Below are 13,507 nucleotides of genomic sequence, written 5' to 3'. Positions count from 1 at the left end.
ACTTAATATAGCTGCAATCTACACTACCTATCTTTGTATCCATTTTGTCTCTTGGGTTCTTTATTTCTGTGACTGAATAAACAGAACTACTTAAATAGTATTCTTACTTGAGAATATGCAAAGAAAATTACTCAAATGTAACAATCCAGGTTTAATTTATTGTATTGTATACCTCTATAAAATGTATTTCTCTTTGTATTTCTACTTTAATATGCACTATGTAAAAAAACTTATCTTGACTATCAATTTTAACCTGATGTTATGTAAATATTTCTATGATGGTATGGAGCTTTTCTCCCCAGGCCTCCACTGAAAATGGGTCATCTGGGCCCAGTGGACTTTCCCAGTCAACAAATGTCAATAAATAAATATATCTTGTTGCATATGATGGAATGAATGTTCACACGGGTGTGTGTGTGTGTGTGTGTGTGTCTGTATGTACATTTAATTTGCATTTTTTTTAATTCGTATGTCAGCATCAAATATTTATACTGTGGGGAAGGAAGAAGTAGCAAGGCCAAATATTGAGTAGGAAGTGAAAAAACAAAGCATCCAATCATGACCTGCCATGCTTGCATCTATCACAGTTGACCTAAAATGTAAGACATGGTATGCATCTATTTTGAATCATTCATTTTCTACTTTTTGCAGATGTGTCCAATAGCAACTCTCTCAGACCAACCACTGGTTGACAATGTATATCTCAAAAACATCTGCAGGTTGTAGCAGATTCCATTGTCCTACCTTCACTGCAGGTTTCTGGTTTCTTAGCACCTACATGACAATACCTAATAATGGTGATCTATATTGACACGAAACTGGCAGGAAGTACATGAAAGTTGCAACAACACCAGTAAACAATGCCTTTGAAAGCTGGACACCAGCAATTGGTACTGGAAAACAAAATGCTGATGTGCAAACTTCTCCAGATCCTTGTGAAACTTTCTTTGATCTTTACCAGCTGTCTGCTACCACAAAATGTACTCCAGATCAGCAAGATAATGATTGATAATGATTATATATATATATATATATATATATATATATATATATACATATACATATACATGTTTTTCTTTCATTTGTATCAAGATTTGCATTGAGTGTTTTTTTTCTGCTAGCACTTAATCTTTTATTTGCTGGCCTTTTGCCACAGATGATAACACCTAAGTTTTGCACTTAATTATTCTAAAGACAAAAGCATACAGGTGTTGTTTCAGGCTAGTTCTTCAGTATTCGGTGAAAACCAGGTGTGCATTTATATTTATGGCAGTATTTCTTACATACACTAGATGATTCTAAAAATGCTGATGCTCATCTCATTTTGCCTTTTAATTCTCTGAATGAATGCTGTTCGTTTCTGAATTAGATAACTAATGTCCACTTGTCACTTCTGGAAACAGCACAATTAGATGATGTATTGTATCACCATGCAACTTAACAGCAGTTTTCCATCATGCATGCAACAGTATCACTGACATTCAAGTGTACTTTATGAAGTCTGAATCATTAAAAGCATGCAATACCATCTCTGTAAATAGAAACAGCTATTATAATAAACTGTAAATTAAAGTGCCATACTTTTATAATTATTCTACATCAACAGGGTATAAAAATGCTGCTACTGGATGAAAAAAAATGAAACTGTATGTTGAGATCTACAACTCAGTTAGCCACACTTTTGTGGGCAAAAAACCAGTTTCCTTCATAACTGTGTATTTGTTGTATAATACTGTTTCTGTTAACTACTTGACACGCTGTGTTTTATCCTGTTGACAGATACACAGCTATCAAAGCAACCAGGACCATTAAGTTATGAGTTCCTGTCACTGAATTCCAGTGTTTACGGCAAGTTTAAGGACACAGAAGACAAAATCTTTATCTTGGCAAATAATCAGACAAACCTACAAATTGAGCTCAAGCAGGCCGAAAATAATATAACAGATCTGTTCCACAGTAAGGAAGAACTTCAAGTTCAGATTTTTAAAAAGATTAATGAAACAATCCAAAGACAATTTGAAAAGGAAGAAAACAGGATAGAACAGAAATTTGATGACATTGAACGCAAACTGAATCAGCTGACAAGCAACCCTGGGTCACTCAATGGTATGGTATCTTGAAATGTTAGAATTTTGACACACTTTGTTCAAGCACAGCAGCACTCACAAAACACTAGAGTAAATATGGATTGCTGATGCCAAAGTTATTGCACTAATGCTGCTGCCATAAAGTAACATTAAACTGTACTATAACAAAATGCCTTTTGTGTGTAAACACATGATTTTGGGCATCATATCTCTCTCTGAAGTATATGAATTAATACAGCATTTTGCATTTGGTGCTTTCCGAAAGGTAGTGGTGAAAATTGTTAAAATCATGAAATTAATAACACACTCAAAGCTTTGGAGAGTTTTCAGTACTTTAGAACTAGTTTTTTTCAACATTAATTACTGATCTTCAAGAATAAATGCAGTGAAATTGTTCATATTGTGTTAAGAAGGAGTCAGTTTATAGAGATCTGTGTGTGTGTGTGTGTGTGTGTGTGTGTATATATATATATATATATATATATATATATATATATATGTGTGTGTGTGTGTATATGCATGAGTGTGCATCTGTGTGCTTGTGTTTATGTGTGTGTGTGTGTGTGTGTCTGTGTATGAGTGTGTGTGTGTGTGTGTGTGTGTGTGTGTGTGTGTGTGTGTGTGTGTGTGTGTGTGTGTGTGTGTGTGTGTGTGTGTGTGTGTATGTATGAGTGTGTGTGTGTGTGTGTGTGTGTGTGTGTGTTTATTACCATACTGTATAAGAAATAAAGGCAACACTTCTATAGACGTCTTGCTCTGTTTCCTGGAACTCTGTAACCCACCCAGCCAGCTGGTCCCACTGCAAGTTGTCACACTTGTGGTAGAACTTCTATCCAGAATGTTTATTCCCTGTCAGAGATAACAGGTGATCTTCTAAGTCATAAATCCAAAAATAAAGAGGCCAGCACCACAAGGACAGAAATAAAGCTATAAATAATGTATTATATCACATTCCAGACCGGTTTCGGCATGTAGCCTTCATCAGTGATATCATAATACATGTTCTTTACTTTAAATACACTCAGTATCCAGTCATTTCCTATGACATCACTTCCCCCCAAGAATTGGTACAAAAAGATAAAAGAGATTTATACATCACATTTTATCATTGAGACCTGGTGTGAACAACCTCCCTAATTTAATAATGCATTTCCTTTCTTTTTGATTCAAAATAGAGTGCCATCCTGTTTTAAAGAATCTATTACCCATGACCTTATCTATCACTGCAAAAGTAAACCTAGCTGATGTATGTACTTGAGAATGTCTGTATAAAGGGTTTGTGATTCTTTGGTTACGTATGTCATTAAGATGTTCAGACATGGGGCAGCACAATGATCTCAACGTCTGCCCCACATAAAAGGCAGAACAGGTGCAACTGACCAAATATTCCACCCAATCTGACCCACAATTAGCATAAAAATGTATATCAAAAAATTAACTCGTGTTTCTGCTAGTAAATTGTTTCGTCTTATACATGTGTTTGCAGAATACACAATATCCACAAGGATATGAACCAGCAAGCCTATCTCCTGTGATTGTAAGTTGTTGACCTTCCTGATCCCCCTTTGGATTTTCTTAAAATGAGCAAAATAAGATCCCAAGGTTTTCACTTTGCAGAAAGAGAACTGACATCTCTCAGGTAAAATAGAGACCAGTTCTTCATTAGATATAAGAATATTCCAATGTTTATGAATTACATTTCTCAATAAACCCACATTTCTGCCATATGTAGTCACCATTCTGATAGTGTCTAATCCCTCTCTATGCTGTTTAAATTTATATTGCAACACTTCAGATCTTTGTTGATTAGTAGCCCAATCGCCAGTGATAGTGGCTGAATACTTTTTTAGTAGACAGCTTCCCTGCCTATTTTGTTTGTCAGGAAAGCTGAGCAACAGTGCTGCCAGACTGACATAATCTCAGAGTTGGAGAATATGCCCTTTCTTTGGTATTGTATGATCTTGGAGTTGATATATTTAAGTGGCAGGGGCAGCACCTACATATGTGGGTGAGCCCTGACCATACACTTGTTCCTGCTCATAACCCTAAACCTGAATATTACCGTTCTATAAAAGCACCACTATCCACATAAACTTGGTTTTGTGTTGCTGATAGGGATTTGGAGGTTGTATTTATTTAGGTCAAACAAAGTTTTTTTTTTATCTGTTGTGTTCTTTTTTTTTTTACGATGTTATTAATTTTTAATTGAGACTGCAGGTGTAGTAAGTGTCAATTTTTCTTCAATTCTAACATTGTTAATATGTTCAAATAACTCAACACACAGAATAGCAGTGAGGCAGCCAGGCAGTATATGAGCCATAAAACTTTTATTACATAAAATATAAAACGGCAAGCACTTTTGCTGTGAGCTTCTCTTCTTCAGACCAGTAAAAGCAACTTAATCAATCAAAGACATTTAAATATAATTAGTCAACCAACAGAATTCAGAGAATCAGTTTCAAATGTAAGTCCAAAATTTAAAGGCATATACCATCCTTACATAAACTTGTCTCTATCATTGTAGCCAGGCTGTCATAAAATAGCAGCTTTTAACTACAAACTTATTACAAAACAGCCTTCTATAAATGTTAAAAATGTGTATAATAAGATCACCACATAAATAAAAGCACCTAGCAATAAATATATCTAAACATAAGATATAATGACCTCTGAAAATTAAAAAAAAAAATACATACTAATAAACAAAGTGAGACTAATCCTTAGTCATGTCTGTATACTTTTCAGTCTCCTAGATTTAAGTGTGGGTTTTAGGGATGCCCTCTCATTGAGGCCTCTACTCCTGATTGCTCTCAGTCTAAGTATCCACTTGGCCTCTCTACCTTCTGTCATGTTTCTAATGTCACCTTCTCGTAGGCTAGATACATTAATATCTATCACCATAAACTTAAATGTACAATCATTTTCTTGCAATAAGGTATGCTTGGATAGGACACTGTTACTAGAACATATTCTAGTACTATATAGGTGTTCCCTTTTTCTATCCTTCAGCACTCTATCCATTTTCCTACATAGAATGAGTGACAAAAAATACACTCAGCTAGATCAACCACATGTGATGTTGTACAGGAGGCTGATATATTAAAATTAAAATTCTGGTCAGTGTCTGGATGCTTAAAACTCCCACTACTATTAATAAAACAGCAAAACTGGCACTTACCAATGTCTAACCTCTAAAGATCGATCTGACTTGTTTGTTGGGTAGCAAAGTAACCTCTTCAAGTTATGTTTATTCTTAAATCTAAACCTTGGTTCAACACCCACAATTTCTTTAACTACTGGGTCCACTGTTAAAATCCCCCGGTTTCTCCTGATAATGTCCAAAATATCATTACTGTCACTGGTAAAGAACATAAGTATCTTCATACCTCTCACTCCATCATTATTTCTAATACGGGTATCATGATCTTGAGTGGGTGCATAGTATGGGGACACTCTACTTCCTCTTAAGCTGTATAAATCTGAGAGCCCCTTCTCAATCTCATTGGTCATATATCTTCTATCAGTAAATTTTTTCTTCAAGTCCAATAATTCAGACTGAAAGCCTTCATCCAATGTATTGAGTCTGGAAACCCTCATGTCCTGTCCTTTAATTATGTTCCTAAAAACGTATTGGGGATGCATACTATATCTATGAAGTAGGTGTTTCCTATAGCAGCTCTTTCTATACACCACCGTATTGACCAATCCATTACTCAGCCTCTCAGCATAAACATCCAGGTATTCAATCCTAGTTTTAGAGGACATCATCATATACCTAAGGTAATCAGTAGCATCATTCAATTGTTGGACAAAATTGTCCAAGCTCGTTGTATCACCTGTCCATATCAAAAAGAAGTCATCGGCAAAATTTCAACAAAAGGGAACATACCTCATGTAAGACTCCTTCTGAAAAAGTATATTATCCTCCCACAAAGTTAAAAACATGTTGGCGTAGCTATTGGCGCATGAGGTGCCCATAGCTACGCCATCTTTCTGTAAGTAAATAGTGTCTCTAAAAACAGCCATATAAGGTCTATCTATGTACTATTATAATCACTATGCCTGATGAGATATTCTTGTACTGTAGCTACTCCTAATGCATTTGGTATGATGGTAAATAATGATTGCACATCTAGTGTAACAAAATGGAATTCTGTATCCATGGGTAATGCATTTGTAAATCCATATAAATCAACCAAAAACAGTTTGGTATTTCTAAGAACAAACTTATTTAAGTCTAGAACAGGACGCATGTATCTCTCTACATATAATGAAAATTATTCTGTGCACCAGCCCCTACCAGCCACTATAGGTCTCATAGGCAGTTTCACCCCATTCTTATGTATCTTTGGCCACCCTTGTATGGTAGGGATGAGAGGATTATCACAGCCAGCACCAGGCCCGAGACAGCTGCCCAGGTCACCTGGTACTTGATTCAGCCCTGGTTAAATGTCATTTGATCAAATCCTCATTTGATTGAAAGATAAATCAAGTTACCACAAATGACTGAAACAGATTTCACTGAAAACTCATCTGACTGAGGCAGAAATGACAGAAAACTGTAGACATCTATAGACAGCATGTGGTACTATTATTCCTAAATACAGGAGATCTTAGCAAAGTGAGTCTAGAAGAACATGTGAGGCTTGACGATGCCCACCATCATGGTGCACCTGGAGACCTGTAGATGTTTGTGTTTGTGCACCAGCACTGATTTAATGTGTGCAGTGTTTTTCTTTTCTCCACAGTTGTGTGACTGTGGGAGGTGAGTATTGGGATAAAGACTTCAGCTTGGTGTGTATAGCAGGCTTCTGAACTTTAAATAAACACAGAACAAAAAGTTTTTTACTGTATATTTGTTGTTTGGAATGCTTTCAGTCACTTTGGCATCAATCAAATGAGTTAAATGTGTTTTCAGTCACTTGCGGTCATAGCTTCTCTTTCAGTCAAATGAATATTTTATCAAATGATGTGGAATCATCTAAGTATCTGTATATAGATAGATAAATAGATGGATCCAGTGATAGTGGCTGAATACTAGTTTAGTAGACAGCTTCCCTGCCTATTTTGTTTGTTTGTCAGGAAAGCTGAGCAACAGTGCTGCCAGACTGACATAATCTCAGAGTTGGAGAATATGCCCTTTCTCTGGTATTGTATGATCTTGGAGTTGATATATTTAAGTGGCAGGGGCAGCACCTACATATGTGTGTGAAACTTGACCATACCCCTTGTTCCTGCCCATAACCCTAACCCCCTAAACCTATGAATATTACCTTTCCCTAAAAGCACCACTATCCACATAAACTTGGTTTTGTGGTGCTGATAGGGATTTGGAGGTTGTATTTCTTTAAGTTAAAGTTTTATTTTTTTTGATTGGTTGAGTTCTTTTTTTTTTTTTTTTTTTTTGCAGTGTTATTAATTTTTAATTTTTTAATTGAGGTTACAGGTATAGTAAGTGTTAATGTTTCTTCAATTCAAACATTGCTAATATGTTCATATAGACAGTTTATTGTTCAGTACTCTGCACAATAAATATGTTTTTGTAATTGACTATTTTGCTCAGGTCATGGCTAAAAATGTCCTCAGACCATACCTCTCAACTGTCCAGAATTTCAAAGAATGTACCGATTTTTGTCTCGCATTTTTGATCTGTTCTTCAGAAAATGTACATTTTTTGGCAAATCATTGAGGACTGAACTAATTAAATAATGACAGATATTTGAGTTTCAGACACCGTATCCTTTAGAATATGCACACTAATGCAAAAAACTGTTATTGTATATTTTTACATTTATAAAAGCAATATTTAAAACCCGTCTCTGAGTTTGGACCTTCCCCCCTATTATATTTTGCTCTGTCTGGAATTGTTTTGCTAAGAAATTGAGAGGTATGCCTCAAAATAATCCATCTAATATGGAACAAAGACTATTATTAACATCTATACTAATGCCTTTCAAACCATATTAATATGTTTAAAACTATGCTTAAAGTACATAACACATTAAAAGAAACAATGCATTGTATATTTTATAAGCAAAACTAACTTATATTAGCATTGCCATTCTGATACAATAGCTGCTGAATCAGAACATGAAACATATTTTATCCTTGAGCATAGCAAAAGATTCTTCCAATCTACCCCAAAATGAAGGGAAGGAAAGACTACTGTTTAAATTACTACTCCAGAAAAAAAAAGTGAAATATAAATCAGCAAGTCAATAATCATAAACACAATGCACATTTAAGCTGGGATACTGTTCAGTCCAACCTACATGCAAAGGCCTGCATGATGCACTTTGGCATTGTGGCAGGACGATTAGGAATACAATTGTGGTTAGACTGCACAATAAAATACACCCTGGCACTCTAAGTACAAGAAATGGTTATCGTCACTTGGACTGACACAACAGGTGTGTCAAAAAATTGCAAAGAGATATAAAGCCACATAGAGGTATGTACTAAAATGCATCCATGCACAATGCCACAAGGACAACAAGCCTGACTGCAGCATTATGACATGCCTGAAATCCTGTAAAAATGGATAACCATCATACCTAACCTGTGTTTTATATGATGCTAATGATCTAACTCTACGGTTATGGCAGCGTTGACTGAAACTTTCATGAATCGGCCTTTTCCATGATTATGGATCACTAAAGAGTGTAGGTGCACCACAGCACACAGCTATTGTATTTCATTTTGCTCCTTTTGTCCTACTTTCTGTCAGTCATCACTCCCTTCCCAGCCAGTCTGCCAACTCAATCCTCATCAGCGGAGTTGACTGTCAGCTAGGAGGGCAATCGTTTAGGCAGCCGTCAGTAGTGATTCAAAGTTTTCTTGTAACTGCCCTAACCCTCACTGAACTAAACATTGATGGAAATACATTAGAGAACTTCCCGTTACTTTTGTACTTTTTTTATCCGATAATCAGCCTTTCCCCTCCTCTTCAAGCATGAGTATCGGTTTCTCTGGTCTCTATCATGGAAAATGCATTAACTCCATGTACCCTCTAATACATATAACCTTGCTGCTAAGGGGGTAGCATTTCCCTTTGCTCCATTCCTTCCTGCCTTGCTCATCCAGCATTGGGGCCACTAGCTAAACTCCAGTTGCCTATGTTACAGTCAGTGTCCCATCCTTCTACACCACAGATCCAGACATAAATTGTATTCAAGGCATGAATAGCTGATTGCATCATTACAGCATTCCCACCCACTGCATTTCATGTATTCTTGCATCCTTTTGTGCTATAGCTGCACCATGTAGCATGCATAATATGCTATGCAGTATTACATATACTATGAACAGATGTTAAACAGCAAGGACAGCAGGGTAGAAGGTAGCATTGTATTTGATCATCATCCACTATCAGTGTCTTACTGTATATGGTCTGAAAGTAATCTCATACAGCAAATTTACTGGGCTGCAAAAATAGTCTGCCATCATAACAGCAGCAGAAGAACAACCAGTAGCATAACAAATACATTCCTGCCCTCTGTACATCCAAAATAAAGAATATACATTACAGAGATGAAAAGGTTAAAACATAAAAATACACAAGTTAAAAATTGCCTATGCCCCTTAAAGTCTCCAACAGTCATCCAAAAATCGCCAGATCCTTCACAGTCTTCCCTTACTGTGGCTTTTGCTGGATAATGTAGCTCTGAATCACCTGCATAGGGCAAAGTAGGATATTTGTAGTACATGCAGGTCACACATAGATTATACACTGTCCGGGCCTCCGCTCAAAACAGGCTCTGTGGAACCTAGTCGGATTTTCCCGGTCAACAAATGTTAAATGAATTAAAAAATTCCTCTGTGAATGATTTCAGGATGTCAGCTATATGACTCCCTATAGAAATGTTGGCACTATAATGCCGAGTGCCCACACACACATTGAAAAAAAAGAACAATGTCAAACATATCTCTTCACCCTTAAACTTGTTTTTTGCAGCTGGGCAAGCCCCACCCCCTTTAACCTGTACATACCTATTTCAAGATCACCATACCTCAGAGAAAAAGGAATATTCTGAGAAATGGCCATCTTAGACATAGTATACGCAATTCTTTTTTTTTTTTTTTTGGTCATTCAGACTCCATATTTTGGGACTTCCTTAAGAGGGTTCTGACATTTCAAATGGTTAGCCAGTTATATGGATGGGTTAAAATAGCAAGACAAACATGAAAGTTTGAGAGTTGCTGTGGACTATGAAGGACAATTAGCACTATTGCCCCATATGTTCTTAACCTTGCATTGAACTGATGGATTTACAGAAGTCATTACCTGCCTACTGTGACTTATAACTGTAAAGTATAATCCTCTTCAAAAGAAAAAAATATATTCAGTCCTGCTCTAACTACCTTTATTCCAGTATATCCCCAGTTTAACTAAGAATAAAACACTAACCAACATCTTTCTTCTACTTCACACACTTGTATTCCTCTTTCGCTCTTCTCAGCTCACTACACTTAACCCCATTACAATTCCCACTAAACCAACATCTGATACGGATATCCCATCACCCTCCCTAAGCCACTACTCTAAAAGATCCTCCTCCCCTTTTACTATATACCCTGTGCTCTTTAACAAAATAAAAATACTATCCACAACTACCCACAATCACCCTTATAACTTAGACCTTCACAGCCTCAGAAAACTACAACAACTCTAAGCATATACTCCCAGATTTTCAACTCTTCTACCAAGTGGTGCCATCCAAACTAACCCAGGACCTAATTCTTCTAACAAACCCACCCTACCCCACATTCCCAAAAGCCTAAAGCTAATCAAACTCAACTTCTAAACATTTAAAATAAGATAACCAGTTTTCATGCCTTGATTGTATATAACCAACCTGATATTATCACAGCCACTGAAACTTGGTTGAAACCTCAAACTAAGGACTCTGAATTTCTCCCCCAGGTTTCTGTACTCTCACACTAGATAGATTACACAACAAAGGTGGTGGTGTTACCCTTACCTACCCATGCCTTTACTGCATATCCCCTTACTCCAACAAAATCCCAGTATTCTTCACAGCATCAATTCTAATATCTTATCTAGAAATAAACAATTCCAAAAAACTTTGCATTGTAGTACTTTATATTCCCCCTGGCAACAACATACTTCTCCAAGAAAAAAATCCTTGCCTGGATCTCCAGTAGAATCAAGAACAAAACCATTATTCTAGGAGATGTAAGCATCAGTTGGTCTAATACCTGCTAAAAATGTCTCTCATCCCACATTAACCTATTCCACTTCATCCAAGTAATTACATCTCTTACCAGACTCAAAGGAAACATAGATGGTTCCATCCTAGATTGGATACTAGTAAGTGACCCTAGTAAAATCTCCTTAGCTAGCGCAATCCCAAATACACTAAGTGATCATCTCCCAGCCTTTGTTCTCAGAACCTCGCCCTTCCTACAAAAAGAACACTACAGCAAACGGACCCAAAACCTCACCAAATTTGACCCACAAACTTCAGTCGGCCTACTAAAACACATTAACTGGAACATCCTAAATACTGTTCCCCTACATGATGCAGTTAACTACATAAAATTGCAGTCCAGTAACAAGTATAACCCCCAAAATTCTGGTCAGCTTTGTCATCTGTCCTAAATCCTGCCACTAAAGCAACACCTACTCCATTTCCTGATAAAAGTAACCCAGACATAGCCAATCTTAGCCCAGACCTAGCCAATCTTTTCAACACCCATTTTATCAATACTGTATCTAATATCACTACTAACCTTACCCAATTCCCCACCACCCCAACTCCATTACACAGATCCTTTCTCAGTTGTCCTCCTCCACAACCCCCCAGATCCTTATAACTCACACCCAGGATTCAGGAAGCCGAACATTCCATGCAGGAACAGTGTAGGAGCTTCTGCACGGAAAATGGCCGCTGAGTGATTCAGGATAGTGCCATTTTCATGTGCACGAGCGGCCCTACACTGTTCCAGCACGGAAAACCAGCAAACATGCAAATCACCTAATTTGCTGGTGAAAACCATGCAAATGATGTGATTTAGTGATTCAACAAGTTGCCAGGTCTCCGTGCTAGAACAGTGTCAGTGCAGAAATGTATTCGGAAAATAACTGAGTACATTTCTGCAACTGACAAAATGGAGGCATGACAGCTCATGAAAAAGCATGTATTATGTACATTAGACATACCAATGGCCAAATATAAGGCATTGATTAATTATTATGAAAATTATTCTTTTTTGGCCGATCTTAGCCATTTAAGCATAGGGCAGCAGCGTGCAAACAGGATTGTGCCAAAAATAAAAAAAAAATGGGAAAACTCAATTTTAAGTTAAATCTGCATTTTGCCATTATAGTCAATGGCATGCAGAATATAAACAATACCAGGGAGCAGTGGTTGTCAAGGAGAAATGGTCCATTTTAATGCAGTAACTAAAGACCTATACACTGGGGTATGCAAATGAGGGAGTTATACTAAATCACATATTTCTTCAAAGTGTCAGCATGTACCTAACCGTGTAGGTGCAGCAATACAACAGTGCAAGTCTAAGAGCTGGATGACTTCATAAGAGGGTGTGTCATGCTTGCTGTAAGCTCATTGGAGCTCTGTGGCCCGTGTTTGCCCTTAGCTAAGCACAGTGAAGGAAGGGAGTGTGTCAGATGTGCCTGAGAACTGTGTACATAGCCTAAATGGGTGTGCGCGCTGCTCATCGGGTTTTAAACATAAACAAAAAAAAAAAGAGGAAATGTCGGCAGTGTTTACATTTCAGCACTAGGTATGCATGGAGTGCCTCAGTTCTTAAATAGGGAGGAACAGGGAAGGGGAAACAGCAGTAGGAAGGCAATCAAGCAGAACTAGCATAGCTGGCAGGTAGAATGTATCAGAATCAGCCAATTACACATGCAGCAGTCCAGCACACTACTATAAACTATGCAAACACCTTTCAGACTGTTTTTCCCACAAACTCTACACCACCTGTGTACACAGACGGGGGATTTTAACTGGCAAAACTAACTAAAAATGTCAGAGGCTGCTGCTTTACTCCATCGATATGTGCTAGAGACTGAAGGTGGTGAGGACGAGAATGCTGACAACTGACCCACAGTGAGGAGGAGTAGGAGAAGAGTGTACAAACCCAGGGTAACCTACCAGGGCCTACATGAGCTGAGATAGTGGAGCACTATAGGGTGGATAGGGACATTATACAGCAAATCATCCAGCTGTGCTGTCCCCGCCTCACACACAGAACCAATAAAGGGGAACCCATCCCAGTGAATACCAAGGTATGTGTAGGCTTAAGAATACTAGCCACAGGTACCTTCCAAAGACCAACTGGGGATATCATGGGGGTCTCACAGGCATCAGCATCCAGGGTACTCCACCAGTTCCTGGATGCCATGACACCACATGCTAATGAGCGCATAT

The 13,507-nt window shown here is 37.6% G+C and overlaps 1 protein-coding gene across 1 annotated transcript in view; it reads left to right on the top strand.

The window, feature by feature from the left end:
* Positions 1 to 832: 832 nt before the first annotated feature.
* Positions 833 to 13,507, top strand: part of LOC122807957 (asialoglycoprotein receptor 1-like) — a 363,119-nt gene continuing 350,444 nt past the window's right edge. Inside the window, exons 1-2 of the mRNA XM_044078988.1 lie at positions 833 to 980; positions 1,780 to 2,106. Of these exons, the coding sequence (XP_043934923.1) occupies positions 833 to 980; positions 1,780 to 2,106 (475 nt within the window). The remainder of the gene's footprint in view (positions 981 to 1,779; positions 2,107 to 13,507) is intronic.

Source organism: Protopterus annectens, chromosome 8.part0 (genome assembly GCF_019279795.1).
Source record: "Protopterus annectens isolate FY-2018-M chromosome 8.part0, PAN1.0, whole genome shotgun sequence".
In the NCBI taxonomy this organism is placed as follows: Eukaryota; Metazoa; Chordata; order Ceratodontiformes; family Protopteridae; genus Protopterus; species Protopterus annectens.
This window is presented reverse-complemented; position numbering and strand designations above follow the sequence as displayed.